Source organism: Mesocricetus auratus, unplaced genomic scaffold (assembly GCF_017639785.1).
Source record: "Mesocricetus auratus isolate SY011 unplaced genomic scaffold, BCM_Maur_2.0 Super-Scaffold_2245, whole genome shotgun sequence".
Lineage (NCBI taxonomy): Eukaryota > Metazoa > Chordata > Mammalia > Rodentia > Cricetidae > Mesocricetus > Mesocricetus auratus.
In genome coordinates, this window is record NW_024429180.1 from 35,259,917 (window position 1) to 35,286,660 (window position 26,744).

Below are 26,744 nucleotides of genomic sequence, written 5' to 3' on the forward strand. Positions count from 1 at the left end.
CACAGAGAAGAGGAATGAGGCAAGATCTCCTGAACAGATTGGGAGCTGGGAAGAAGAAAGGGGCAGAAGAGGAGAGAGTAGGTCATGGGGGAACAGGAAGGTTGAGTTGGGGGTAGAATATGGGGAGAACAGGATGAGAAATACCATAATGGAGGGAGTCATAGGTTTGAAGAGAGATCTGGCACCAGTGAGACCTCTAGCGATCTACAAGGATGACACAATCTTTGACTTCTATACCAAGAGGGTCAAACTAGTTTCTTCCTTCTTCATCGCTTCTCTTCTGAGCAATTAAAAACAGGTAACCACGCTCCTCTAAATCATTGCTCTGCACATGGGTATGCTTACTATGTTGTTTCCAACACAATTTAATACTTAGAAAAATGTTACTATTCATATGCAAACTTACATTCCATGATCTTTTTCATTGGCTTCACATGCTCATTTGCATAAGGTGATACTTAGCCTGAATCATAAGCATCTATTGCAATGAGACCTTTCCAACCTTAGTAGAATTTCCCTCTGGTAGAATTCCCTGCAAACTATCTTTGACATACCTAATTTCCACAGTTACTTCAGAGTTCAAATGAAAGCTTGCCATGGTGAAGTTTCCCTTACCTTTGCGGTGGACCTCACTCTGAAATTCTATTCTCTGTCTTACATGCATGTGGCATGTCAGTGAGACTGAAACTTACCCAGCCTAAGTTCTTCTCATGTCTCTGGTTCCCTTCAGACCAACCACAGCATCTTAAATATTTAATGGTTCCTAGCTCTGTGACTTATGCATATAGGTGCTCAATAAACGTGTATTAACTCATTATTCAATTACATATGAACTCATTGTTTTAGGTTGAATTTTTGAGTTGATCGACTTTTTCACCTTTTCAGTTACTGTTTTCTTCTTCTCAGTGGTTTTAATTACCCAGGTGCACTTTTAACATCACTGGTCATATCTCTAAACAGAAATGAAGAAGATTTTTAAAGTGTTGGGGAAAGAAATTGAATAAAGTAGTTCATATTTTTAAATTGCAGATGAATATTGTGCTAGCGATTAACTGCAGCAAACATATTTTGAAACCATTTATCTAGCTAAGAAAAAGACAACAATAGAGCTTTCCCTTGTGACTGTAGTTTCAATGGCTTCCTTCAAAAATAGTCATTTGAAGTTTTTGTTTCCTTCTTCTTTTAATCTCTCATGTTATGAATAATATTTAGTTTGACTCCCAAGGCAACTAGGGGAAGAAAGTCTTTGGTGTTTATTTTTGATAAAATATGAGACATTTACTTTTGTAAATGTTATTCTCAGAAGGCTTCAGTTCTCTCTTTTGTTCTCTGGTTCCTGGTGTCAGATATGGAAATCTACACACTGGTGTGCTTTTGGTTACCAGAAACCCCTATGCAATACCACATATGTAAGTTTTATTTTAGTATTGTAGCATTTCGCTCTTTTAATTACCATAAAATAATGGTGTGTTGTTGTCATGGCTGAGGGCAGTTCATAGAAGATTCCCTATCATGTTTTATTACTTTCTAGCTCGTCCTTTCTCTAAACCTTTATTTCATCCATATTTGCTTAGACAGTAAGTTGGAGGATTTTTTTTAATTATTTTGATCACCAAGTCCTTTCAGCTCATAATTTCAAAGTGCCAAGAGGAGGTAGCAGGTTTTATCCTGACATGTCATAATAGTAATATTCTACTTCCTGTATATTTGAACTCATAAAGTCCGTCCAATAAAATTTGCTTATCATTAATTGCTCTAAAGTGTGTGTGTGTGTGTGTGTGTGTGTGTGTGTGTGTGTGTGTGTGTGATGTATGTATATTTAGGAGAAATGCTTATATCAAAGTTTTATCAGGTCTAATTCCTTTGAAGTCTGATCTGAATTACTTCTCTCTGGTTTAAGCATGTTGGCTGATTTTCAGACTTGGATGAGTTTCACTGTAAATTGCTGTCGAAGTGACTGGAGCACCCAGGAGCTGTCAGGATGGCTCAGTGATTTAACACTGGTGTCCTGCAGCTTTGACTGTAATCAGCAGATGCTGCAGTATTACCATAAATGTTTTCCTAACTGCTTCTGTCAAAAAGAGAAAATTCTTCCTGCCCTGAGTCTGCCGCTTCTGATTAAATTCAGTTTGCCTTCTTTTGCATAATTAATGTCCCATGATGATCTCTAACCTTTTGTTTTTAATATTGTCTCTGGGTCTAGACTCCCTCTTTACAGGGAAGCTCAACCAAGAGAGGACAAAGAGAAATGGCTGGTGCCTTTACAGGGTCCCTCAGCGTCCCCTCTCTCTAAAGCTGATGTATTGTGTATATCATCCCTTGTTCGTGACCATGAAAGTTTGCACTTTGGCGTGTTTTCACTGCTGTGTCAGTGCCTGCTGCACTTTCAACGGCTGTTTCTGCAGCTCTTCGGCACTCATGGTTTTGCCTGACAATGTGTGATGATGGGATCTGCTTCAGGCTGTGCTTACCATGTCTGTGTAAAGTAAACTCTCAGATATGAGCCAGGCAAAGCTTCCTGATCATCTGAAACCTTTGTGTTCCTCTAGCCCAGAGGAACTCGGAGATTATCTTTGTTACAACAAAGTAAGTTTGTGTATAAGATGAGTAGGTTAGGAAGTGAAGACCCTCTTTGTCAGTGAGCATATCTTTATATTTTTTCTCAGTGGGAAAGATCCCTGAGTTTATTAAATACTATTAAATCATGAAGAGCCTCGAGTGCTTCCCTGCTTGCTCCTCTAGAGCCCAGAATTCACTTGCATGATGCCATCTGTGGACTTTACTTCACTAATGGAGTATAGATGCAAAGATATTTCGTTTGTGTTGTTATTCTTTTATTTAAAATTTCTAAAAGAGCTATGTGGCATTGCTCAGATCCTAAATAAAGCCTACAGTCTAGAAAGAACTGCCCTGCAACCATAATTGTGAGAAATTAGAGTTGTGACTTTTTTCGGTGTTTCAAAAGGAAGGTATAATGATTGAGCTGAGTGTTTGGAGGGCTATACTACATCTTACAAGGAAATGCTTATCATGTTGTTTCATATCTGGAGGGCTATACTATATCTCCTCTGAAAATCTTACCCGGAAATGTTTATCACATTATTTTTATTGTCATTTTCTTTTTACATACAGTCACAGAACTTCAGCATGGAAAAAAATTTAAACATCACAGGGTAATTTTTTTTTCTGACAAATGGCTCAGCAACCATGGCATAAAGCCAGAGTACTATGTCTAGTTTGGAATTTTCAGCTTTTGGGTATTGAAGTATGTTAATATGTTTGAGTTTATCACACAAGAACAAAAGAGCACTTGCTTTGACACCTGTTTTATCATACCTCAGAAAGGTTCCATACGAAAGTGAGATTTGTAATCAGCAAAACTCATTTCTTGAACCTTCTTCACACTTTTATTACAAACTCACTAAGCAAAATGCTACTTAGGTCTCCTGCACCTCCAGGACATTGCTCTTTTTATTTTTTTTCCTTCTCTCATATATTACATCCCCACTGAAGAATCCCTCACCCTTCTCCTCTCCTCTAGATCTCCCTTTCCCTTCAGAGAAGAACAGGCTTCCCAGGGGTATTAACCAAACACCAAGATACAATAAAAAGACTAGCAAATACCTCATATTAAGGCTGGATGAGGCAACCTCCTAGGAGGAAAAGGGTCCCAAAAGCAGTCAAAGAGTTAGAGACAGCCACCACTGCCACAAGAACACCAAGCTACACAACTATAACGTATATGCAGAGTTCCCATATTGGTCCCATGCAGGCATCTTAGGTCTATGGACTATCCACCCTCTGGTTCCTGGCCCTACAGGTAATGTCAGGGATGAAGTACCTCTCATGGTATGGGTCTCAAGTTGGACAAGTCTCTGGTGGGTTACCCCCAAGGATTCTATCCCACCGCCGTTGCCCTGGCACATCTTGCAGGCAGGACAAATTGTAGGTCAAAGGTTTTATGACAGAGTTGGTGTCAGAATCCCACCACTGGAATCCTTTCCTAGTTACATAAGATGACTGTATCAGGTTTCATATCCCTCAATGCTAGGAGTCTTTGTTAGGGTCACCCTTGCAGAGTCCATGAAGTTTCCATTGTACTAGTATTCTAGCTTACCCTAAAAATGCCCCCCAATTCCAGTCATCTCTTGCAATACTATTTCCCTCCATTCCCCCCCCATGATACCTCCTGTTTCTATCCCCACCCACCCCAAGTCCACTCATGAAATCTATTTTTACCCCTCCTAGGGAGATCTATGTGTTCTCCATTGAGTTCTCCTTGTTACTTAGCTTCTCTGGGTCTATGAACCATAGCATGATTATCCTTTACAGCTAATATCCACTGGTAAGTGTGTACATACCATCTTTCTCTTTCTGGTTCTGGGTTACTTCACTCAGGATTTTTTTTCTAATTCCATCCATTTTCCTGCAAATTTCATTATGTCATTTTTAAGCAGCTGAGTAATACACCATTGTGAAAATGTGCCATATTTTCTTTATCCGGTCTTCAGTTGAGGGATATCTAGCTTGTTTACAGTTTCTGGCTATTATGAATAAAGCAGCTATGAACATATGTGAGCAAGTGTCCTTATGGCAGAATGGAGTGTCGTTAAGGTATATGCCCAGGAGTGGTATAGCTGGTTCTTAAGGTATAAAATTCCCAGTTTTCTGAGAAACACCATACTGATTTCCATATTGGCTGTACAAGCTTGCACTCCCACCAGCAATGGAGGGTTGTCCCCTTTGCTCCACATCCTCTCCAGCATGAGCTGTCACTTGTGCTTTTGATCTTAGCCATCCTGGCAGGTGTAGGATGGAATCTCAAAGTTGCTTTGATGGCTAATGTTTAACATTTCTTTAAGGGTTTTTAGGCTATTTGGGATTCCTCTGTTGAGAATTCTCTGTTTATATCTGTAGCCTAGTTTTAATTAGATTATTTGGTGTGCTTATATCTAGTTTCTTGAGTTTTTTATTTTTCATTTATTTTGGATAGATGCCCTCTGTCAGGTGTGGAGTTGGTGAAATCTTTTTCTATTCTGTAGGTTGCTGTTTTGTCCTACTGATGTTGTCCTTTGCCTTTCAGAAGCTTTTCAGTTTCATAAGGTCCCTTTTGTTAATTGTTGATCTTAGTCCCTACACTATTGATGTTTGTGTTCAGAAGTTGTCTCCTGTACTACTGTGTTCAAGGCTATTCCCCAGTTTCTCTTCTATCTGGTACAGTGTATCTAGTTTTATGTTAGTTAAGGTCTTTAATGTTTTCTTTTCTCCATTGTATATTTCTGGATTCTATATCAAAAATCAGATGTGTGGTATACATCTGGGTCTTTGTTCAATTTATTGATCAACCTCTCTGTTTTTATGCCAATACCATAAGGTTTTTATTACTATAGCTCTGTAGTGAAGCTTGAAGTCAGCGATGGTGATACCTTTGGAAATTCTTTTATTGTACAGGATTGCTTTAAGTATCCTAGGTTGTTTGATTTTTCCAAATGAAGGTTTGTAAAGAATTATGTTGAAATTTTGATGGGGATTGTGTTGAATCTATAGATAGCCTTTGGTAGGATGACAATTTTTACTATGTTAATCCTTGAACATGGGAGATCTTTCCATCTTCTGATATCTTATTTCTTCAAAAACCTGAAGCTATTGCTATACAAGTCTTTTTCTTGCTTGATTAGAGTTACCCCAAGATATCTTATATTATTTGTGGCTAATGTGTAGGGTGTTGTTTTCCTGATTTTTTTTCTCGCTTGGTTTGTCATTTTGTATGGAAGGGCTAATGATTTTTTTTTTAAGTTAATCTTCACCTAGTCACTTCTCTGAGGGTGTTTATCAACTCTGGGGTTCCCTGGTAGAATTTTGGGGGATCAGTTATGTATACTGTCAGATCATCTACAAATAGTGAAAATTTGACTTCTTCCTTTCCCATTTGTATCCCCTTGATCTACTTTAGTTTCACTATAGCTCTAGCTGTAACTTCAAGTACAATAGTGAATAGATGTGAAGAGAGTGAACAACCTTATCTTGCTCCTGATTTTAGTGGAATTGCTTTGAGTTTCTCACCACTTAAGTTGATGCTGGCTATAGGCTTGCTGTAAGTTACCTTTACTATATTATGACCCTTGTAACCCTGATATCTGTAAGACTTATATCCTGAAGGGGTATTGGCTTTTTGTCAAAGGCTTTTCAACATCTAGTGAGATGATCGTGTTGTTGTTGCTTTTTTTTCATTCAGTTTGTTTTTTATGGTGGATTATGTTGGCAAATGTTCATATATTGAACCACCTCTACATATCTGGGATGAAGCCTACTTGATCATGGATTATCTTTTTGATGTCTTTTTAAATTCAGTTTGTCAGTATTTTATCCAGTATTATTGTATCAATGTTCATGAAAAAAATTGATCTATAATGCTTTGTTAAATCCTTGTATGGTTTGGCTATCCAGTAGTCTGTGGCATCATAAAGTGAATTTGCCAATGTTTGTTTTGCTGTGTTTTGTGGAATAATTTGAGGTGTATTGGTATTAAGTCTTCTTTGAAAGTCTGGTAGAATTCTACACTAAATCCATCTGACCTTCGGTTTTTGTTTTGTTTTGTTTGGGAGACTTACTGACTACTTTCTATTTCTTTAAAGATTAAGAGCTTATATAAGCTGTTTATCTGATCGTGCTTTAACTTTGGTTAATAGTATCTATCAAGAAAATTGTCAATCCCTTTTTGATTTTCCAATTTTGTGGAGAATAGGCTAATGATTTTTTTATTCACGTGACCAACAATGTCATCCTTCCATCACAGTTGATAGTCACATCGTTATTAACCAGCTATGTCTACAATATGACTAAAGCAACTGTCCGTCACTTAGGAACCAATGGCAAGATGCCATTTGAAACTGAGACATGATTTTTCATTGGTCTTATGCTATTTCCCACTTCTTTCACCAAACTAATCCACGTGACTTCATGGGCTAAAATGTTCTTGTTGGTGACTACCTCCCAGGAGGAGTCACCTGGCACTACATGTGCTGCTGTGTCCAGAGACCTGCTCCCATGAGACCTGTATTTCACAAGTGACAAAACTGGGGAAACACTTGGAAATAACAAGAATACAAAAACAAGAGGGCTGCAATTTACTCAAACAAAACCTTCCGGTGAATCGTTTTTGTCAGTTTCTTCATTTCTATCTTGTTCATGAATGTAATGTGTTAATTACCACTCCACAAAGAGAAAAAAAAGGTCACAGATGTGTCTCACTCACCTCATATTTGAAGGTGAGAATGGAAGGAAGTTGTTTACAAATAACCAGACTTTCTTGGGAGTTTGAAATGTGCCTCTATCTCTAAGAACAGAAAATCTCCTTCCCTTCCTCCAGCCCACAAAAGATTCCTTCTTGACTTAGTAATTCTAGACCCGTGAAATCCTCAAGCTTGATATTTCTGTAATTGTGCTTTATCAGGAAGCTGTCAGATAACTTTAAATGATGATGAGCAGTAATTCATACGCATTACAGCTGCCATTCCCACCAGATCTGTCATTCAGAGTTTGGATAGCCACCCACCTATTCCCATCATATTAGCACATAAATACATATCACAGAATTTATCACTATCTATGAGTCTAATGATAATCTGTGTAGGCATACACCAGTTTCCTACAGAAATATGCATTGAAAGACTTAAAAATGAAATTCCCTTCCTTTTTTTTTTAGTACATTGAGAGCTGTATCTTGATTGAATGTTCTCTATATTCCCATAGTGGGTGGTCTATAGATCTCAAAGTGATTTTATATGGAAACCCTTTGAATTCCTTGATCAGGTCCTGTTTGTTTGTTCATTTTAGAGAAGAAAGGAGAGAAGGAGCCTGAAGAGAATAAGAGAATTCCTGAAGGATGTAGAAAGTAAATGACAGGGCGGAGAGGAAAGGCCTGCAATATTTCCTATACTTTTGCACAGAACCTGTGCTTTCGGTCTGGTCCTGTTTTTACAGTTGCTAAGCAGATGAGCCAGAGGAAATTTTTGTTGTTGTTGTTCTCTTTCATGTAAAACCAAAGAGCAAACAAATCAATAAGCATACTGCTTGATAAATGAAAAGGTTGTTCCATGGCAGTAGGCTCAGTTAAAACCAAATCTGTAGAGACAGCAGGGGGTGAAATAAAACTAACCTTGCCTCCAGTGAAAGGCTTTTAATTTACAGGAGGAGACCCTGGGAGCCCTCTGAACCATGGGATTCAGGAGGGAGTCAGCACCAGCAGCAAACCAAGAACACTGTCCATGATCTCACAAAGGCTAGCTAGGCTCCTGGTCTTGGTTTCTTGTTTGTTTGTTTACTTTGCTTTGTTTTTCCTATATCATAAGGATGCCAACAACTTCATATAGTTTGAGACAAACTATGAAACATAATAAAGGGCTTTTGTCATGCTTAGCACACAAAAAGCATTGCCAGGAGGTAGCATTATCACCGTCAGACCGAGAGAGCACAGAGTATGGTAGAGCAGGCGGTTAATGTGTCTCCTGTTTGGGATTCCTTAGGAAACAAGGGAGGCTTCGGAACAGAGAGGCTGGAGTCTAGGATGCTTTCTCAGTGTTGACTGTGGTGTGCCTCTCTTCCCTGTTCCTAACTGTGAAGTAGTCTTTTTTTTTTTTTTTAATATTTGTGTGGTATGGACAACAGAGAGGAAGAGGATGTTGGTGAGACACAATTCTCAACCAGGTCTGGAGCTCAGACTCAGGACTTCGCAGCATAAATTCAGCTCATTACATATTCTGACAGTCCTGTCCAGCTCATCCTGTATAAACTGGTCTAGATTTGGATACTTCATACCTGCATGTTTTTCCTCTGTCTGTGTTTGAGTGAGGGATATGCTCGCTCATTAGTTCTCCCTAGATTCCTCTAATTAATCCTCACCATCTACTTCTTATAGCCCTCTTCATTCCCCATTTACCTCTGCAGATGCCTCCACGCTGCGTATTTTCCTGTGAACTCTAACACACTCAGAGTACTTAAACTTTTGGCTTTGCTACCAAACAGACATGGATCCTGACTTTTGTCAAATAAATCACATTTAATAGACCAAATTTATAACTAGAAGCTATAATTAGAGGCACAGAGCCACATGTGGTGGCACACCTGAAACCCCAGTCCTCAGGAGGCCGAGGCAGACAGGATTGTATGAAGCTTGAGGCACTCTGGGTTGCATCAAAAGCTCTTATCTCAAAACGGAAAAGGACATCATCAGCACTTACAGTACTGTTCTAATCTAGCTGTTCCTCTGCTGTATGCTGCAAGGGAAACAAGAATCTCGGTAAATACACCATACAGATGTAGTTACATCGGCGGCTTGCTGGAGGCAAGGACCACCTCTGTTTGTTGTGCATTTCCTGACACCAAGGTCAACTAGCTGGATAGGCAATGTATATTCTAATAAATGAGCAAAAGCATACTGTCCATGCTATCACATAGATCCATGATAACTTCTGTCTTTACTACCACAAGGGACAGAATGAACACAGACTCTGAATAGTGTATGTTCTTGTTACTAAACATGTGACAAGCAGATCAAGACATGAGCATGACAGGGAAATCCATTGGCAGGTGGCATTATGGCCATCAGGAGGGATTATTGGTGTGATTTCAGAGATACCAGATCATCAGAAATGCTGATTGGATAAACACAGATAAAACGGTTTAAGAAATTGCATCCCCTCCTAAAAGGAGTTTCCTCCAGCACTGATTGCTAGTGAGAAAACACTGGGCTAAAGCGTTAGCATTTAAAACAAATCAAGGCTTTTGTGATTATCTCACTGTATTTGAAAAATTAGAAAGTGATTTTTAAAGTCTGAACCTTCCATTTGACACAAGTAGTACTTACTAAAACAAAAAGGTGTGTGCGGTAATGCCACTGAGTATTTTCTCATGCTAGCAAACCTACACCTTGGGTTTGCTGCTTCTGTGAGTGTCTAGCTCCATGGCTGCAAGTATAGATAGGAACGACGGCACCCAACACAGTTTTGAGCACAACCCCTGGAAATAAATCCTCCTGGTTGTCTCCCGCTAGAGCGCTTGATAGAGTTTTAAAGCATTTAAAGATGAAGAGTCCCCCAGTTCCCTCCTGGTTCCTCACACTAATACACAGTAAGGCTGCATGCCTCTCCTTCTGCATTTACTGGGATAAATGTTCTTTAAACAGCAGCACTGTGGTTTGCAGCCAGGCACCCAGTCTTGCCCTGTGCCTGGGTAAGTTTCTACTCACTTCGAAATCTCCTTCCTCAAACGTTATTCAGCTATGTAGAGAATCCAGATATGGCACCATGTACATGTGTACCCACCTGGCATTGAATGCATACTTGAGTTTTATTGACAGCCTTTTTTTGTTTTGGTTTGGTTTTGTTGTTGTTGTTGTTGTTTGTTTGTTTGTTTGTGTTTTTCGAGCCAGGGTTTCTCTGTATTGTTTTGGAGGCTATCCTGGAACATGCTCTGTAGGCCAGGCTGGCCTTGAACTCATAGAGATCCTCCTGCCTCTGACTCCCAAGTGCTGGGATTAAAGGCGTACACCACCAACGCCCAGCCTATTGCCAGCCTTTTGAAAACAGCCTAAAATAGGGGGAAATGCTTGTAGTTTTATGATAAGACATTGAAAAAGTGGATATAGTTGTGTTAGAAATGTACTTTGTTAAATCCCTGCGTTCTGTTGTAGTTCATAATTGTGTTGTAAATATATCTGGTGTATCATGTAGTAAATCTCACTAGACAGATGAATGACTTTACACATTGTAATTAATCATTAATATATAGGCCTCTCAATGCCATAAGATTTGTCTGTACTTGGAGGAAATGCTCAAGGTGTTCAAGGAGTAAAATGACTGAGTGGGGAGTTGACTAAAGCCCCATCACAAATGGCCTTGGTAAAACTGCACACATTTCTTCGATGCAGCCTTCTTATATTATGAGATCCCATTAATAGCAAAGACCGGCTCATCACAGTGCTTCTTTTCCTCTTCCAGATAAAATGAAAGCAAATATATGAAAGTAGTACCATGCAAAAAGAGCTCTAAAAACAAAATAATCAGCAAACATGTGATGGTTGTAAAGGAATGTTTTTTCCATGCTTTTAAATCACCAAAAGTTACTCAGTGTCCGCTAATGCCCACTGAAAACCATTAGTGACAGGTGTGAGTGGCTGACCTCTAGTGGCCGGAACTGTAGCTACATCTTAGTTTACTGGGTGTTTTTAAGACAAACACACAAATAGGAGTTCTACAAATAAGATTAGCCTTCCTGAAACCTCCACTAATCTAATGTTAGAGGGCAGTTTTCAAAGTATGGACTCGAGGCCAACTTTGTTCCACCGTGAAGGCAGGTACTGGAAATAGAGCAGCTGCCCTGTGTTGGTATTCCATAACCAAGCAGTCTCCACCCATCCTCAGGAGACCTCATACTCAGCTTCCAGGAACAATGCTGAGCAGTGTTGTGTAGACTTTCATAGAATGTTTTGAAAGCATTTATAGTGTGCCTATTAGATCTCAATGTGGAATGTCTTTCATAATGTGTGAGTGTGGGGGCTTCTTACATATTTTCAAGTTGATTTCATTAATACTCCTCACATATATTGACATGTTTCTGAGACAAGCTTTTTTTAGCTTTATTTTTATAGGCCATTCCTTTATTAATCAGTGAGAGTAATACATATTTGTTGTGTACAAAGGACTATTCCACGGCATTCAACATCTATTTTTTTTTAGTTCCTTACATATTTTTGTTTGTATGTTTGACTGTGTCCTTTGTTTTACAGAAGTTTTTCAGTATCATGAGGTCCCATTTACTGGTTGCTGATCTTGGTGCCTACACTCTTGGTATAATGTTCAGGAAGTTGACGCCTGTGCCAGTGCATTCAAGGCTTTTCCCCACATTGTCTTGTACCAGTTTCAGTGTGTCTGGTTTTATACTGGGGCCTTTGACCCATTTGGACTGGAGTTCTGTGCAGGGTAATCAATGTGGATCTATTTGAATTCTACGTGCAGAAATTCAGTATAAAGGGCACCATTGTTGAAGGTACTATCTTAATTTTTTATTTCTTGAATTTACTTATCAGGAATCATTGTCCACGTGTGTTTGGATTTATATCCGTCTCTTTAACTAGATTCCGTTATTCAATGTGTCTGTTTTGTGGCCAATGCCATACTGTTCTTTCATTGTTCAGGAATGATTTGCCTATCAAGTTTTTGTTGTTGTTGTTCATATAAGCCTGCAAGTTGTATTTTCAAGGTCTTTAAACAATTGTGTTTGGATTTTGCTGAGAATTGTGATGAATCTTTAGACCACTTGGTAGAACGGCCCCTTTAATGTATTAACCCTACTGATCCATGAGCATGGGGATCTTTACATCTGCTGATATCTTCATCAATTTATTTCTTCAAATGCTTGAAGTTTTAACCACAAAAGTATTTCTGAGAAAAACTTTAAAAATGCTGTCTATAGCCAGGAAACAGATAGAAATTGACCAATAATAGAGATCTGAACCTTCTGGTTATTCAAAGCCAATGAGAGAGAGAGAGAGACAGAGACAGAGACAGAGACAGAGACAGAGACAGAGACAGAGACAGAGAGAGAGACAGAGACAGACAGAGACAGAGACAGAGAGATTTAACTGCAGAAAAAATTAAAAAGAAAGCATTTGCTGTGTCAAATTCAAATTTTTGCATTATCTTTAAAGCATACCATACTACAAATGTTTGTGTATTTTTCTTCTTTGTTAACTGTCTCCCTGACCCCTTAACAGGACTTTACGTAATGTCTTAAGTGAAAGCATTAACAGGTAGGAAATAAGGGGTAATATAGTAGAAAATACAATCACTAAATCCAGGGAAATGTTCAACAGCTGTAATTAATCTGATAAGTAGGGAGAACATAGCTGAAGGTAAATCTAAGCTCACTTCTAAAACTGTTGTACATAGGTTAGTGACTCTCGGTGCTGTCTGCAATGTATTTGAAAGTATTTAGAATTATTTATTAGATGTCAATGTGAATGTTTTTCAAAGCATGTAAATGTGGGGGCTTATTTGACAGAGAACTTATTTCTGTCAGTAGTTAAATGAACTGTGAATTTCTGGGAATGTGTGACTATTGTGACTCTCTAGTACATTCTTCTTAATTTCAAATACCATGTGGACTGTACAGTTCCATTGACTCCAAGGTCTCTGTGCTGGCAAGTGTAGCTCTTCTGAAAGACTGATGAGTGGGACAAGGGACAATTACCCATCCTTCCTCCTTGTCTGTTCGCCCGCTGTCAGCACCTTCTCCAATTTTACCAAGAGAACTGTACTCTGATTTTTTTCCTTCCCACTGTATGATACATTTCTGATGCTTTGTGTTTTGTGTTACCATAGAAACAGGAGGTGTTCCAAAGCCCCAGGAAGAGAGTGGAAACAAGTCTTTGAGTTAACAGTCCCTACTGGCAAGAAAAGCCTGAGGCAGGAATCTATAGCAGTAAACGGAAGGAGGGAATTGTGTGGTCCGATCTGTTTGTGTGTCCATGGAGTCTTGGAAAGCACAGATGTAGCCAAGGGAGCATTAACAATGAGCTCTATGCAGAAAACAATTTTTCAGAGATTCCAGTGCAGCCTGGGGTTTCACAGAAAGCAAACTGGGTATTTTATTTGCAAGAGAATAACTGAAGTGACTTTGACCTATTCCTTCTGCTCTTTTCCACATTAAAAAGGAGCAGCTTCCGTTACTTTGCTGATCAAAAATCACACCTTTAAAGGGAAGGTCGGCATTTTTTAGCCAAAACAATCGGAAGTGAGATTGTAGTTTAAGCACCAAGGACTCTGTAGCCAGCACCCAGAGTTATATGCAATAGTTCTAGAAATGAGGATACATTTGATTTGCCATCAGTTAACTTCTCCCTCTGCATTTGAGATGACTTAAAGCAGTTGACCATTTCTGTGCATTTAATGATTATACTCTCTACCATATTACCTTGTATTTCATACCCGTTAATGTTTTTGCTTAAAGATGTCATACCAGGCCCTGTTAAGGGGAAACAATGATGAAAACTTTAATGGCAAAAAACACAAAGTGAAATTTCTTAGAACAACAGCTATCATCAAAAAGACTTAAAATCAGTCTTATATTGGAGTAAAATATAACCTGTGCTCAAGGTGCTTGCCAGATTTGTTTTTTTTGTTTGTTTGTTTGTTTTTGTTGTTGTTGTTGGTTTTTTTTTTTTTTTTTGGTCACAGATAGGACAGTCTGTGTGGGTTATGAGCACAGAGAAATTCACAATGTATCAGCACTTTTGCCCAAGATTACTTTGCAAAATTGTCCTTCGGGGAGAAGGGCAGTAAGTCTGTAACAGTGGTGGTTGAGGAGGATTGTCTGAGGGACTTACTGTTCATGCTGGGAGTAGAAGATGGGAGTGGTCTAGCCTGAGCTGCTCCCTTGCAGGTAATATCTACAAGTTAAGTCAGATCTGTATTCCATCGCTTTTTTTGAAGTATATGAGTCTGAAGTCTCAGAAACACTTTGAGACTGTATAATCAAACTTGGTACCTTGGATCCTGGGGAAGTTCACCCTACAAAGCCATAAAGGGGATAATCAAAACAGGCCAGTCTATCAGATTTTACCAAAGGAAGCTAACTCTTACCCTGACAAATAGGTCCTGCTCTGACAAATAGAATGTCAAGCAAAACCAACTTCATTTACAAAGGAGGAGAATCAATGCTTAGTAAATTAGATATTTCCAGTTTCCATGTTATGCACAGCTATGTAGTAAAACAAAAATCCATACATAAATGGCAACCTGGTCTCCTTGTGCTTAGGAGACTAGATAAAAATGTCATGGGTTGTGGCAGTAGAAAATGTGTCAGTATTAGAATTCAAATTCTGTAAGTATGATTTTCCTTTATATCTATTTTCTCATTCACAAACTCCAAGTTTCCGAGAGAGTCGTACTTACTGTTCATGTGTACATAGGACAAGATCACAGTGAAACACTACACACCAGAGCATTGCTTTCTTTCCCCTGTTGCTTTTCCTTTTATAATGTATGTTATAGATAATAGCATATTGAAAATAATTTCAGAGACTCTGGCGTGCACTGGTGTCACATTAAGGAATGAAAATGCAGCACTTCCTCTTGGATGAATTTGACCAGGAACAAACCCACATTTTAATTTGAATACTCCACTTCGCTCACTGTGTTCTCCCGTCAGCCTGTAGTTACAGGTCACTGGCCTTTCTGTAACCTGTCTATTGTATGTGACTGTCTGATGTTTGGCTGTCTGTCCCTATGTTAAGGATGTTGCTCTGTTTTTATTGAACAACACAGCAAGCGTTATGTGGGAACGGAATGAAAGATACATCATGGAAATTTTTAACAGTGTTTTTTCAAGGAGAGAAGTTGTTTTCCCAATCTCAGCTGACCCAGAATAGTGAACAGAACCTGCAGACACCATCAACTAATATCCAAATGTTTTTTTTGCAACATTTATGGTGAATATTTATTGTATAAGATTTTTTTTCAAACTGTTGGATGTCTACAGCAAATGATTACCAGAGCACACTTACATTACTCACAGTTAGTGACATGGAAGAGTATAATTTTAGGTTATAGCTGCACTTTACCTCAGGCTGCAAAAACTGACCTCATGGAAAATCCAAACCACATTAAGACTGGTTGTTATGCTGTTCTCTACAGACAGATTCAACTTTCAAAAACTGAGTATACAGTAAGTTTGCAGCTAAGTCTTAAGTGATCTCAAGGTGGATTATTAACTTGGCTGTGTAGTCCAGCAATAGTTCAGTCTCTTTGAATGCAAGATATTTTCATAAAATTGCATCCTACAGTCATACCTGATTCCATCAGTAGTTTTCCTTTATTGATGACTCCATAGCAATTGTGTATCGGGGAAGTTTTTCCTCTCAATATTAAGAATATATTAGTATCTGCAATTTCTTTCTTTCTTTTTTTTTTTTTTTTTTTTTGGTTTTTACGAGACAGAGTTTCTCTGTATTGTTTTGGAGGCTGTCGGTCCAGCCCGGCCTCGAACTCACAGAGATCCGCCTGCCTCTGCCTCCCAAGTGCTGGGATTAAAGGCGTGTGCCACCACCGCCCGGCTGCAATTTATTTCTTTTTTTTTTTTTTTATTTTTTTTTTTTTTGGTTTTACGAGACAGGGTTTCTCTGTTTTGAAGGCTGTCAGTCCAGCCTGGCCTCGAATTCACAGAGATCCGCCTGCCTCTGCCTCCCGAGTGCTGGGATTAAAGGCGTGCGCCACCAACACCCGGCTGCAATTTATTTCTATATGAAGTTGGGATAACATATTTCTGTTTGATAATGTACTATGATCAGTATAAAATCTGTGAACATATGACAAAGCTACATTTACTAGTGCATGCAGAAGCGAGCTAAAAATCTTGGCTTGGGTGACTTGTTCTTTAACCACCTAAAGTAGCATTTACATATAGGGACATATTAGTCATAGAACTGTTTTTAGTAAGCTTGCATTCATGAACAGTATTGGTTTCCTCTAGCATGTGGCTTATCGTGATTTGAACTTTGTAGTTTAAAAATTGCTCTTGTTATTGTTACTAACTTTGTAATAGTAATGAGTATGACTGTTAGATTTTTCTGCCCAAATACTAACCAGGCACAATCCTGGTTATCCTCCAAGACCAGGTGCTTTCAGGTAGTGTGGCTTTAGAACACTGATTCTCAACCTGTGGGTTGCAGTCCCTTGGGGGTTGAATGACCCTTCCACAGGGGACACGTAAGACCATTAGAAAACACAGAGATTTACACTACAATTCATAACATAGCAAAATTACAATTATGAAGTAGCAGTGAAAATAAGTTTTATGGTTGGGGTCACCACAACATGAGGAAGTGTATTAAAGGATCACAGCATTAGGAAGGTTATAGTCAAAATCCACCTTGAGACACTGTTACTCCTCAGATATTTTCTGTGAAGATCTCTAACCCCCAGAACATTGCAGGTTGATCAGCACCTTCAGAAGCTCTGCATCCTATGTGTGGACCAGGGCAGCTGCCAACTGCAGTTAGCTCTCTGCTCCTGAAATATGACTAGTGGAAACAAGGTGTACTACAATTATAAAGTTTTATTTGTAACAAATGAAAACCAAAAAAGGAGTGTTGAAGATTTTCTTAACTACTGCTCTTCACTTCAAGTTGAAAATAATATTATTCAGTAATTAAAATTAATTTACCTGATTTTTTCAGTTAGCATTATAGCTTTGATAAATTGTTATATTACTCATATAGCCCATTTGTGATTTTTATTTCTATTGATAGTGCCATTCTGTAGTCAATGCTGAGTCTTCAAGGAGCCAGAAAACAAGAAATAGATACATTAAATCAAAATGTTATGTCACAGGTCAGTTCTTATTCAGCTCTTGTTTTTCCAAAGTATTTTCTTTGGAGTAAATTATTATCAACTATTAAGTGAGGTGAGGTAATAAAAGTATGCCCTGATAATCTCAGTAACACAGTAAATAAAACATAAATAATGTCAACTGAAGCAGTGAAGTGGACAGATGAGAGATACCAACCTTTGTGGAGTTCATGTTTACACAAGTTGTCTCACAGTAAGATATTCAGTGGTTTTCTACTACATGAACATATTGCTGTTAGGATATACTAATGAATTATGTGGGTTGAAAAGAATAAAGTGGCTTGTTCGTCTATAAAATAATTTTTATATGAAGACAAATGTATCTTGGGATTCAGTTCTCAATTAAAATCAGATTTTTCTAGGCACATTCTCCTTCGTCAAGCATATAGGGACAGTGAACCTCAGTTGCTGAGCCAACAGGTTGTAATCAGGGTCCTGTGAACATGTATTGTTTTATAGTATAGAACCTACTTTTTTTCAGAATTTTGGACTACTCTGCATGCTCATAGCAGAAATAGCAGTGTAGTAAATATATCAAAGAATTAGCAACTAGCATAGAATGCTGAGCATTCATTGAGTTAGTCAATGAATTCTCTTATTCATAATTCCACCTCTGGTCACTACAAGGTGCAGATGAGGAAACTATAGCTGTTTAGTTTAAAGAAGTGGTCATTGTTTGGGGATTTTTTTGTTTGTTTTCAAATGCATACTGGTAGGTGGAAAAGGAATTTCCTTTATTTAATAGACCCCTAAAATTTTTGATGGGAGGGAGTCAGTAGAGACAGTGACAAAAATTTTGTGGAGCCAATGCTGATAAATAAATATGTGATCTTTGTAGAATTTCCCAAAGGGGAATATATTGCCTTGTGGTTATGAGATTTTCAGGATCTGACTGAAGGTCTTCAATCTTAAGCAAACTATTTTCAAAGCTGAGCAAATGGAATTTAAGCATTGGATAGATGGTTCTGCCAAATAACTAAGGTCTTTCCAATGCAAAGAATACACCATTCTATATTATGTGATTCTATAAATCAAAATGAAATGGAATAGAAATACCCAAGCTACCCACTCAGAATAAACATCTGTGCATTTGAAATATCTGATGTGGAATTAGAAAGCATATAAAATATACAGAGGGAATTGCATAAAAGTACATTCTCAGATGCTACTTATAAATGGCTTCAGAAAAAAATAGCTTGCTAAGTATTTAACTGGTTATTTTCCATTGTACTTAAGTGATTCCCACAGAGACTCAGCCCCCCAACACCCTTCGGTTTAGTAAGTGTTCTTTCCATTTCTAAGCATGTGTTTGCTGTGGCCTCCAAAAACATGGGGTTCTAAGATTTGGATGGAATTCTCCAAAAACAAATAGCAAAAACAGCAGCACATGGACTAAGTAATAGTGAATTACATATAATATTTACATTATACATAATTAGAGATTATTTACAACCACAGAAGGGTGTGTGCAGGTTATAGGAAATTCTAAACCATTTTACATTAGAAAGTTGAACATTTGCAGATTTTGGTATCCAAGGCAAACCAAATTTCTCTGAATGCAAGGACAAATATATTGCAAACAAGAAAACTCCACTGAAGTTCAGTGTCCTCAGTTTAAATTAAGGCACCATTATTTATTTATAACTGGTTCAATCATTGACCACAAAACTGAATTGAAATGGCCCTTGCCGTTCTTAGAGAATAGGCTTGTACCACTCACCTCAAACCTCATCCTCCTAGTCACATTGATTGGCCTGACTAACCCCATCCTGCATCATTCATGATTGCAAACTGTCTAAGGCCTCACCATGAATCACCTAATTAGCATAACTTATCAACTAGTGAAACCTGTAGGTCTGAGAGTCTTACCATAGGTAACAAAATTCCAAAGGTTAAAAGGTCACCTCCCAGGAACTGGGACAAAAACAAGCCAAAGCCATTATTATACCTGTTCCTTAATGTCAATGTATAGACAGAAAATGAGGCAAGAGACAGTTTCGTTGAGTGTAAGAACCATAAAGCCTTGGGTACTCTTAGAGAATGGTTTCAGTAAAGTAGGATAAAAAACAAAATAAGATTACTAAGACTTGAGCGATAGGAACGCAGCAGATATGAAAAGAGAACCCAGCCCATGGTCTATCTGCAAGGGAAGCAGCAAGATGGGGCCTTTCCAATGTCATTGTCTTTAAAGGAAAGGGCCTGGGCTTCCTATACTGAACCTGGGCCCTTAGAAGACTCCTTCCAGTCATGCGCTCCATTCTGACCTGCCCACCACTGAGCTTACCATGGCAGCTGTGTTGCTTGTGGACCTTTATTTACAAGATGGTGAGATGAAAAAGTCCACTGTGTATGTGAGCTTTTACAAAAACTGTACAAGTTTAGGAGTTACTTTCTCAATCCAGAGATTTTATTATTTGAATGGAGAGTACATTCTGCTGTATGCTTTTACACAATTGGTTTCTGATGACTTTCTTGGTACTTCTAAAGATTTTAGCCATATAAAATGATCTTTTACACTTCTATCATTGTATGTGCATGTTTTCTATATATATTCTGCATATATGTACATATATATATATGTAAATCAAAGAGCAAAATGAAACCATAGGGAGACAACTACTCATAACATCAGTTAATCAACAGTAAGGAAACCATAGGGAGACAACTACTCATAACATCAGTTAATCAACAGTAAGGAAACCCCAAAGATATGGACTACTGGCAGCCAGCACTAACTTTCATTATTGCATAGATTTAAAACATATAATTGTCAATTCTTTACTATTGTGCATACCCAGTGGTTCCTTAAAATGATTTTTTATGGGTTTTTCATTCCTTGCCCCCTAATAAAGCTGTTTTGAGATGGAACAACACAGCTACTTAGTAGGTCAAACTAAGAGTTAAGAGCAAAGGTAAGGGGTTGTGAAAAGACACCAAATTTCCAGAACAAAAGTCACTGAGATCACTTTGGGACCCAAGTGTTCTGCAGTCATCCTCCAGTCAAAACTGCCAAAGGCTTGCTATTGGCAGCAAAAGGTATAAGCTTAATTTCATTTCTCATTGGAGAGTTGGCACTCCTAAGAAGCCAGTGCCCATAGAGTCACAGTGTGATGGAAGATGGAAACTAATTTAAAGGAGGAACCTCTCTGAACCATAACTGGTATTCACTGCAATGGGGAGGGTTTCCCCAAGGGTCATCTGCCAAGGTGTTGAATGAAATATTTCCTCGTTTAGGTGTCAAATTGTGTGTGTGCGTGTGTGGGTGTGGGTGTGTGGCCAGCATCTTTCCTAGGCTCCCATGTCTTTGTGTTTCTGGGGAAGCAATGGGAATGTTCAAGGTTTTTCTTTTTTTTTTTCTTTTTTTTTTTTGGTTTTACGAGACAGGGTTTCTCTGTATTGTTTTGGAGGCTGTCGGTCCAGCCCGGCCTTGAACTCACAGAGATCCGCCTGCCTCTGCCTCCCGAGTACTGGGATTAAAGGCGTGCGCCACCACCGCCCGGCCATGTTGAAGGTTTTTGAATGTTGTTATCATTTGCATCTATGTGCTGCCAAACACCATATGGAACCCAACACTGGGTATTGTTTACAGCCTTGACTCTTATGTTTATGTCCAATGGGCTTTCTGCATTTAAGATCAATTCAGCTTTCCAACAGTCCAACTTTTAATTCACAGAGGGAAATAAAAGCTATGTGTGGGCTCACTAATTCCCTTAAGGTAAAACTCATATGGGGATTTAAAATGAAATTAGTGAGTCTTCCTATTTTGAAGCAAAATATTATGAATTCTTACCCTACTTATTTCCAAATACATAATCTGTGGATCCCTTGTGAGTTTTGCTACTAAGAATAGTAGCTGGCTCTTTGCCTATCTGTGCTGCCATTACCAGTGGCCCAGAGTATTGGCAGGGGTCCTAGACGTATCATACACAGACATCAATTGTAATATCTTATAGGGAAACAAAGGGAAAGCCCAGGATTTGGATTCATAAAATTGTACAAAAGTACTCCCTTTAGAAAATTAAGCGGTAATCTGATTTTGCCTTAGTATATTCGGGATCCAGTATAAAAATATGTGCTGGCAAAGATTTCTCTGGAGGGTAAGTAGAATGTGTGTCTTTTTACTGCAGCACCAGACTAACCTTTCATTGAGTCCACATGTCCAAGTGTGCCATACTGTATTTATAACCACCTAACTGCACCTGTCAAGGATAGAAGCCTCCCACATCAAATTATACTTACGCTTCTGCAAACCTATGCATTCTAACTTACAGAATTGCCACCCCTGTGTTGCTTGGAAGTCAACTATAAAAGCAAACTAGAAATGAGGGGCCGGAATGGAGAAGGGGTAACACAGGTCCTGGGAGTGAAATGCTATCTCAGAACTGCTAACAGGGCTGCAAGCTCTTCCCTTTAAGTGGCTTTGTGCACTTTGTGTTTTCTTGTGGTCCCTTGGCTGGCTTCTGCCTTTTTCGTACGGTCTTACCTGTTGCTTCCTGCGAAAGTGTTTCTTCTGAAAGCTCACAGGTGTCAAATACCATGCTATTCTCTTATCTCATCCCAATGGCAAACCCACAGCCATCTGAGTTTCTCAGAAGGATCTAAATGTTTTTGTTTGCATTGGCACACTTGTTATTGACCTAAGCCTCCAGAGATGTTCAAACACCTAAGCACTAAAAGAGACAACCCAGGCTATGCTAGACACTGCCACTGCAGTTGGTAGGCAGAGATTCCCAAATATCTGTTCTCCTCCTTTTTCTCAACACACAGTCCACTGGTGACTTTCACAGGAACTCTTTAGAAGCATAAAATGTCAAACGCTTGAGTGTGGACTCAAGAGGAAAGTGACAGGAAGAATGGAAACAAGAACCAGGTTCCTTGGAAGGGTTTTTTTTCTTTAAAAGGAACCAAGCACTGGGAGTGTAACTGGGGGCAGAAGAGAAAGCAAATGGAAACTTCTTTCTTGACTTTGGAGTTACCACAACAAACTTGTATGCTGAGGGGAATTGTCTTAGTTAGTGTTGCTGTCGCTGTGCTGAAACGCTTTGACCAAATAACAAGTTGGGAAGGAAAGGATTTATTTGGCTTACATTCCTACACTGTAGTCCATCACTGAAGGAAGCCAAGACAGAAACTCAAACTAGGAAGAAAACTGGAGGCAGGAGGCTATGGAGGAATAGCAGAGGCTATGGAGGAATGCTGCTTCCTGGCTTGCTCTTCATGGCTTGCTCAGCCTGTTCTCTTATAGAACCTAGGACCACCACCCCAGGGATGGCACCACACAAAATTGTTATGAAACTCAGCTTTGGGTTACATAGCACCTTCCTGTGGCTAAAAGGTGTTAGTTCAGCTTTGCCTAAGACAGTGTCTCCTGAGACGGTGTCTGGCTTCTGCAACTGACTTACTCAATAACTAAGCACATGACTAAAGCTCTTTCTGGTTTTACCCCTCAGTCTGTAGCATGGTGGTAATATTTAAGGTGTAACAAATAAATAAGGTGCTGCTTAATAAATAAAGGTTCGTAAGATAGCATTTCAGCCCTCTCTGCTAAGCACTGGAGAGTAAACCCTAAATCCTGGTGACGGATGAGCTGCTCCTATAGGTTTTGAAAAGAAAAGGAAGGGTAAGTGTTTGGCTAGTTTTATGTAAGCTTGACACAGGCTAGAGTCATCTGAAAAGACAGAACTTCAATTGAGAAAACGCCTCCACAAGATCCAGTTGGAGGGCATCTTCTTGGTTAGTGATGGATAGGGAAGGGCTCAGCCCATGGTGGGTAATGCCATCCCTGTGCTGGGGGTCCTGGGTTCTATAAAGAAATAAAAAGTAGGCTGAGCAAGCCAATGCAGTGCCACCCCATAGCCTCTATGTCTCCTCCTGCCTCCAGTTTCCTGCCCAGTTTGACTTCCTGTCCTGACTTCCTTCAGTAGTGAACAGTGATATGAAATTGTAAGCCAAGTAAACCCTCTCCTCCTCAAGTTGCTTTGGTCATAGCGTTTCACCACGGCAATAGTCACCCTTACTAAGACAGAAACAATCACCATACGTTAGCCACTTTTTGAGATTTATTTTTTAGAATCTCGGGGGGGGGGTGGCCTATCCATCTAAAGATCAGATTTCATGCCATGTCATCATAAAATCCCATGTTATTTTCTATTCTTAATTTTCCACATACAGAGTTGACCTTGCCGGTGTATAGCTATAGAAGCTGTAGAACTTTATGTATTATTTTCTTATATTTCAGATCCATATTCTTGCCGGTGTAGTCTCGGTAATCCAAGATTTTAACTAGGTTTGGCCAGTATCAAAATAACTTTGTTTGTTGGAAGTCTCATGATGGAGTATCATACAAAACAGCAAATGACCAGGGATGATAAAAAGATTTGGGAATGGGCAGTACACTGACTGAAAATCGGCACTTAGCTACAATTGCGCTTTCCGCACACCTTTTGGGAGAAGATGGTGGATACAAGATAAAATTAATTTATGTGACCATGGGAACTGCAGAACCACCAGACCTGTGTGTTCTTTGCTGCAGGCTCTGTGTGCTCTGAGCTGCAGCACATAAACCCCTCTCAGAAAAAAATCACTGCTCTGCTAGATTTTGATTTTTGAGTAACAATTGCCCACCTGATAGAGAAAGTGATAAGAAAAGTGTATTTATTTTCTTCCAACTGCTAAAAGCTGATCATACTTCTAAAATTTGTAGAGATTGTCCAAGAAACTGTGTAAAATACTCATCCATCACTGGAAGCCCCTGGTCAGGAAATGACAGTGCAGTAAATATCTTCAGCAGCCACCTTTTAATGTACAAGCTGTTTGCGGTTGGAATTTTCAGCGCTCACATAAAACACACTGTCATGAGTGACTGCTTGTGCTCCAAAGTCATTACTATTGGGATAATGGAACATCTCTCAGCGAATAACCAAAAAACTTTAAATGTCATGTCAAGTTTGTTGGAGCCATTTTGAAACCCTGTTCAAGGTTACATGAGTATTGAGGCTATCTGCTTTTTAAAAGTTGGAGATCTATGAGAGAGTCATGCATAATGTTGCACAACGTGAGAGTCAGTTAATTAGAAGAAATTTCCAGTCTCTCAAAGAAAATTAATCAGCCAGCACTGCCTATTATGGAGTCAAGACTACAGCTACTTTCCAGTATGGATGTGTGATGTGTGCATAGATATATAAGCAGATGTGGACATACTACTCAATTTAGTTATAACAAAATTATGTAATTATGGTTTGCTAGGAAATACAATTTGCCTAACAACTTCATTATTTTTTCTAAGGAATTTTTTTTAACTTTTCAACTTAGGAGATTCTCCCTTGCTTTTGTTCAAAAAGAAAATCTATGTCTAATTCTTCTGTTGGTTCAAATCTATTCAGACTGTTCAGTTGCCCGGTATGTTTACTGAACGCTTGGTTTGCCCAGAGCTGTATAGATACTGAAACTACACAGTGTTTAAAATAACATTCCTACTCTGTGGAGCATACCTTCCAGTGAAAAGACACCCAGTGGACAAGTAAACAGATGTGGTGCATATGACTGCTATGATACCATGCAGAAAAGGATGAGGGGAAGAAAGAGGGTGATCAGGATAAGGCCGATCTGAAATGGTTAGGGAAGGCCTCTCCACTTCATTAGTGTTTAACCCAAATCCTGAATGGACCATAGGACAAAAACTCTGGCAATGTCCTGGTCACAGGTGTTTCAATATAAGAAAAGAAAATAAGCAGTTGTCTTCTGTGATTTAATTAATTCTTAACCTCTACATGTGTACTTTACATTTGCCTTTTACTGGCTATTTTTAGTCTCTCCAAGAGGACTTATTTACTGAGAATAACTAAACCTATGTTTTATAGCATACCTGGACCTTGGCTTTCACACTGACAAGTTTCATGTTTCTTTTTTCCTTACCATAGAAAACCAGAAGGCACAGTTGACAGAAGGGTCACGTCCACACCACAGTATCAATGGCAACTCCACCAGGACTCCAGTCGCCAAGGAGCTTAATTATAATCTGGACACTCATAAGTCTACAGGGAGGATCAAGGCAGTCGAGAAGGAAGCCTGTAATGCAGAAAGCAACAGAAAAAAGGAAATGGAACTTCTTGGCTCTGTTTCTAAAGGCGAATCAGTTCCTGAAGTTGAAACCCTGCTGGCAAGATTACGAGCTTTATAAATTAAACTGGTTAAAAAAAATGATTAAATCAAACACAAAGCCATGCTTTCAGCTGTAACACTTGAAAAGTTGCTTTTATGTAAGTGACTTTATATAGTTTAAAATTATGATATATATTAGAAAAATAAAGCTAAATACATGATTGCAATGCTTTTCCTATGTACTTGAAGTTTTGGCTTATTCAAGATTGTAATGGGCTTTAATGCTTTTTTTGTCTCCTGGTATTCATCTATTCTGTATTTGCTGGTTAAATTATACATGTTGCCTCAGAGAACAAGGAGGCCTCCATGTGTTCAACCGTGTGTCTTTAAGACAATGACGTCCTAAGTGTAATATTTACCACTTCAACATTAACAAAAGATCAATAGGGTGAAGACGTAGTATCTGTCCAAATGTATCCCATATTTGCTATCTGGATAGCCCCAAATGTTTTCAGTATAGCATCAAAAACATATAACGGTGTATCAGACCTGTAATGTCCAGTGTTGATTCGTGTTAACTCCACACTGGAAGGCCGGTTTCCAAAAAGGATACATTAGAAATGTATGTACTTTCTTTGCAACATTTTACAAAGTAGGAATATAAAGTTGGAATGTACACAGTGTCACAGTACTGGCCCAAACTCTTAGTCTTAGCTAAGAGAATATTTTTACCTTCAGTAATTATGGCTCAAAAAGAAAATTACCATCCTGAAATTTCCCAAGAAATAAATTTTCATTTTTACACAAACTTAGGATTTCAATTTAACTTGACAATCAATATTTGTGACAACAATCTGAGTGTTTCAAGGGAAGTTTCCATATGCAAATGTTTCAATTGTACTTCATTTGTTATCATTCCTTTGTTAATTCTTATCAAAGAAAATAAACTTGCTGTTTGCACTAAAATATGTCTTTCTTCTCTTGCACATATTCTATGGATGCCGCAAACTCTGATCTAACCTCTCTTGTGCTTTTATTATTTGTAATGAGTAAGCACTCTTTATACTTTTAGCTGAAATGCAGCTATATGGAATTAGACTTGTGTGGTCTACTATATTTGATGTCCTTATTAAGTTGCCACCTCCTCTCAGCTCCAAGTTAATAAAATTAATTAGTAATATGAGCCAAACTCTGTTCATAGATACCAAAGAAGCCTTATCTGTAGCATGTGAGAAATTA

At 38.7% G+C, this 26,744-nt stretch overlaps 1 protein-coding gene across 3 annotated transcripts in view; it reads left to right on the plus strand.

Moving 5' to 3' along the window:
- Window positions 1–26,471, plus strand: part of Diaph3 (diaphanous related formin 3) — a 433,102-nt gene extending 406,631 nt beyond the window's left edge. For all 3 annotated transcript variants that reach the window (XM_040754912.1, XM_040754964.1, XM_040755016.1), the window contains one exon: window positions 25,325–26,471. In XM_040754912.1, coding sequence (XP_040610846.1) covers window positions 25,325–25,584 — 260 coding nt within the window. In that variant the 3' untranslated portion in view covers window positions 25,585–26,471. The remainder of the gene's footprint in view (window positions 1–25,324) is intronic.
- Window positions 26,472–26,744: the final 273 nt, after the last annotated feature.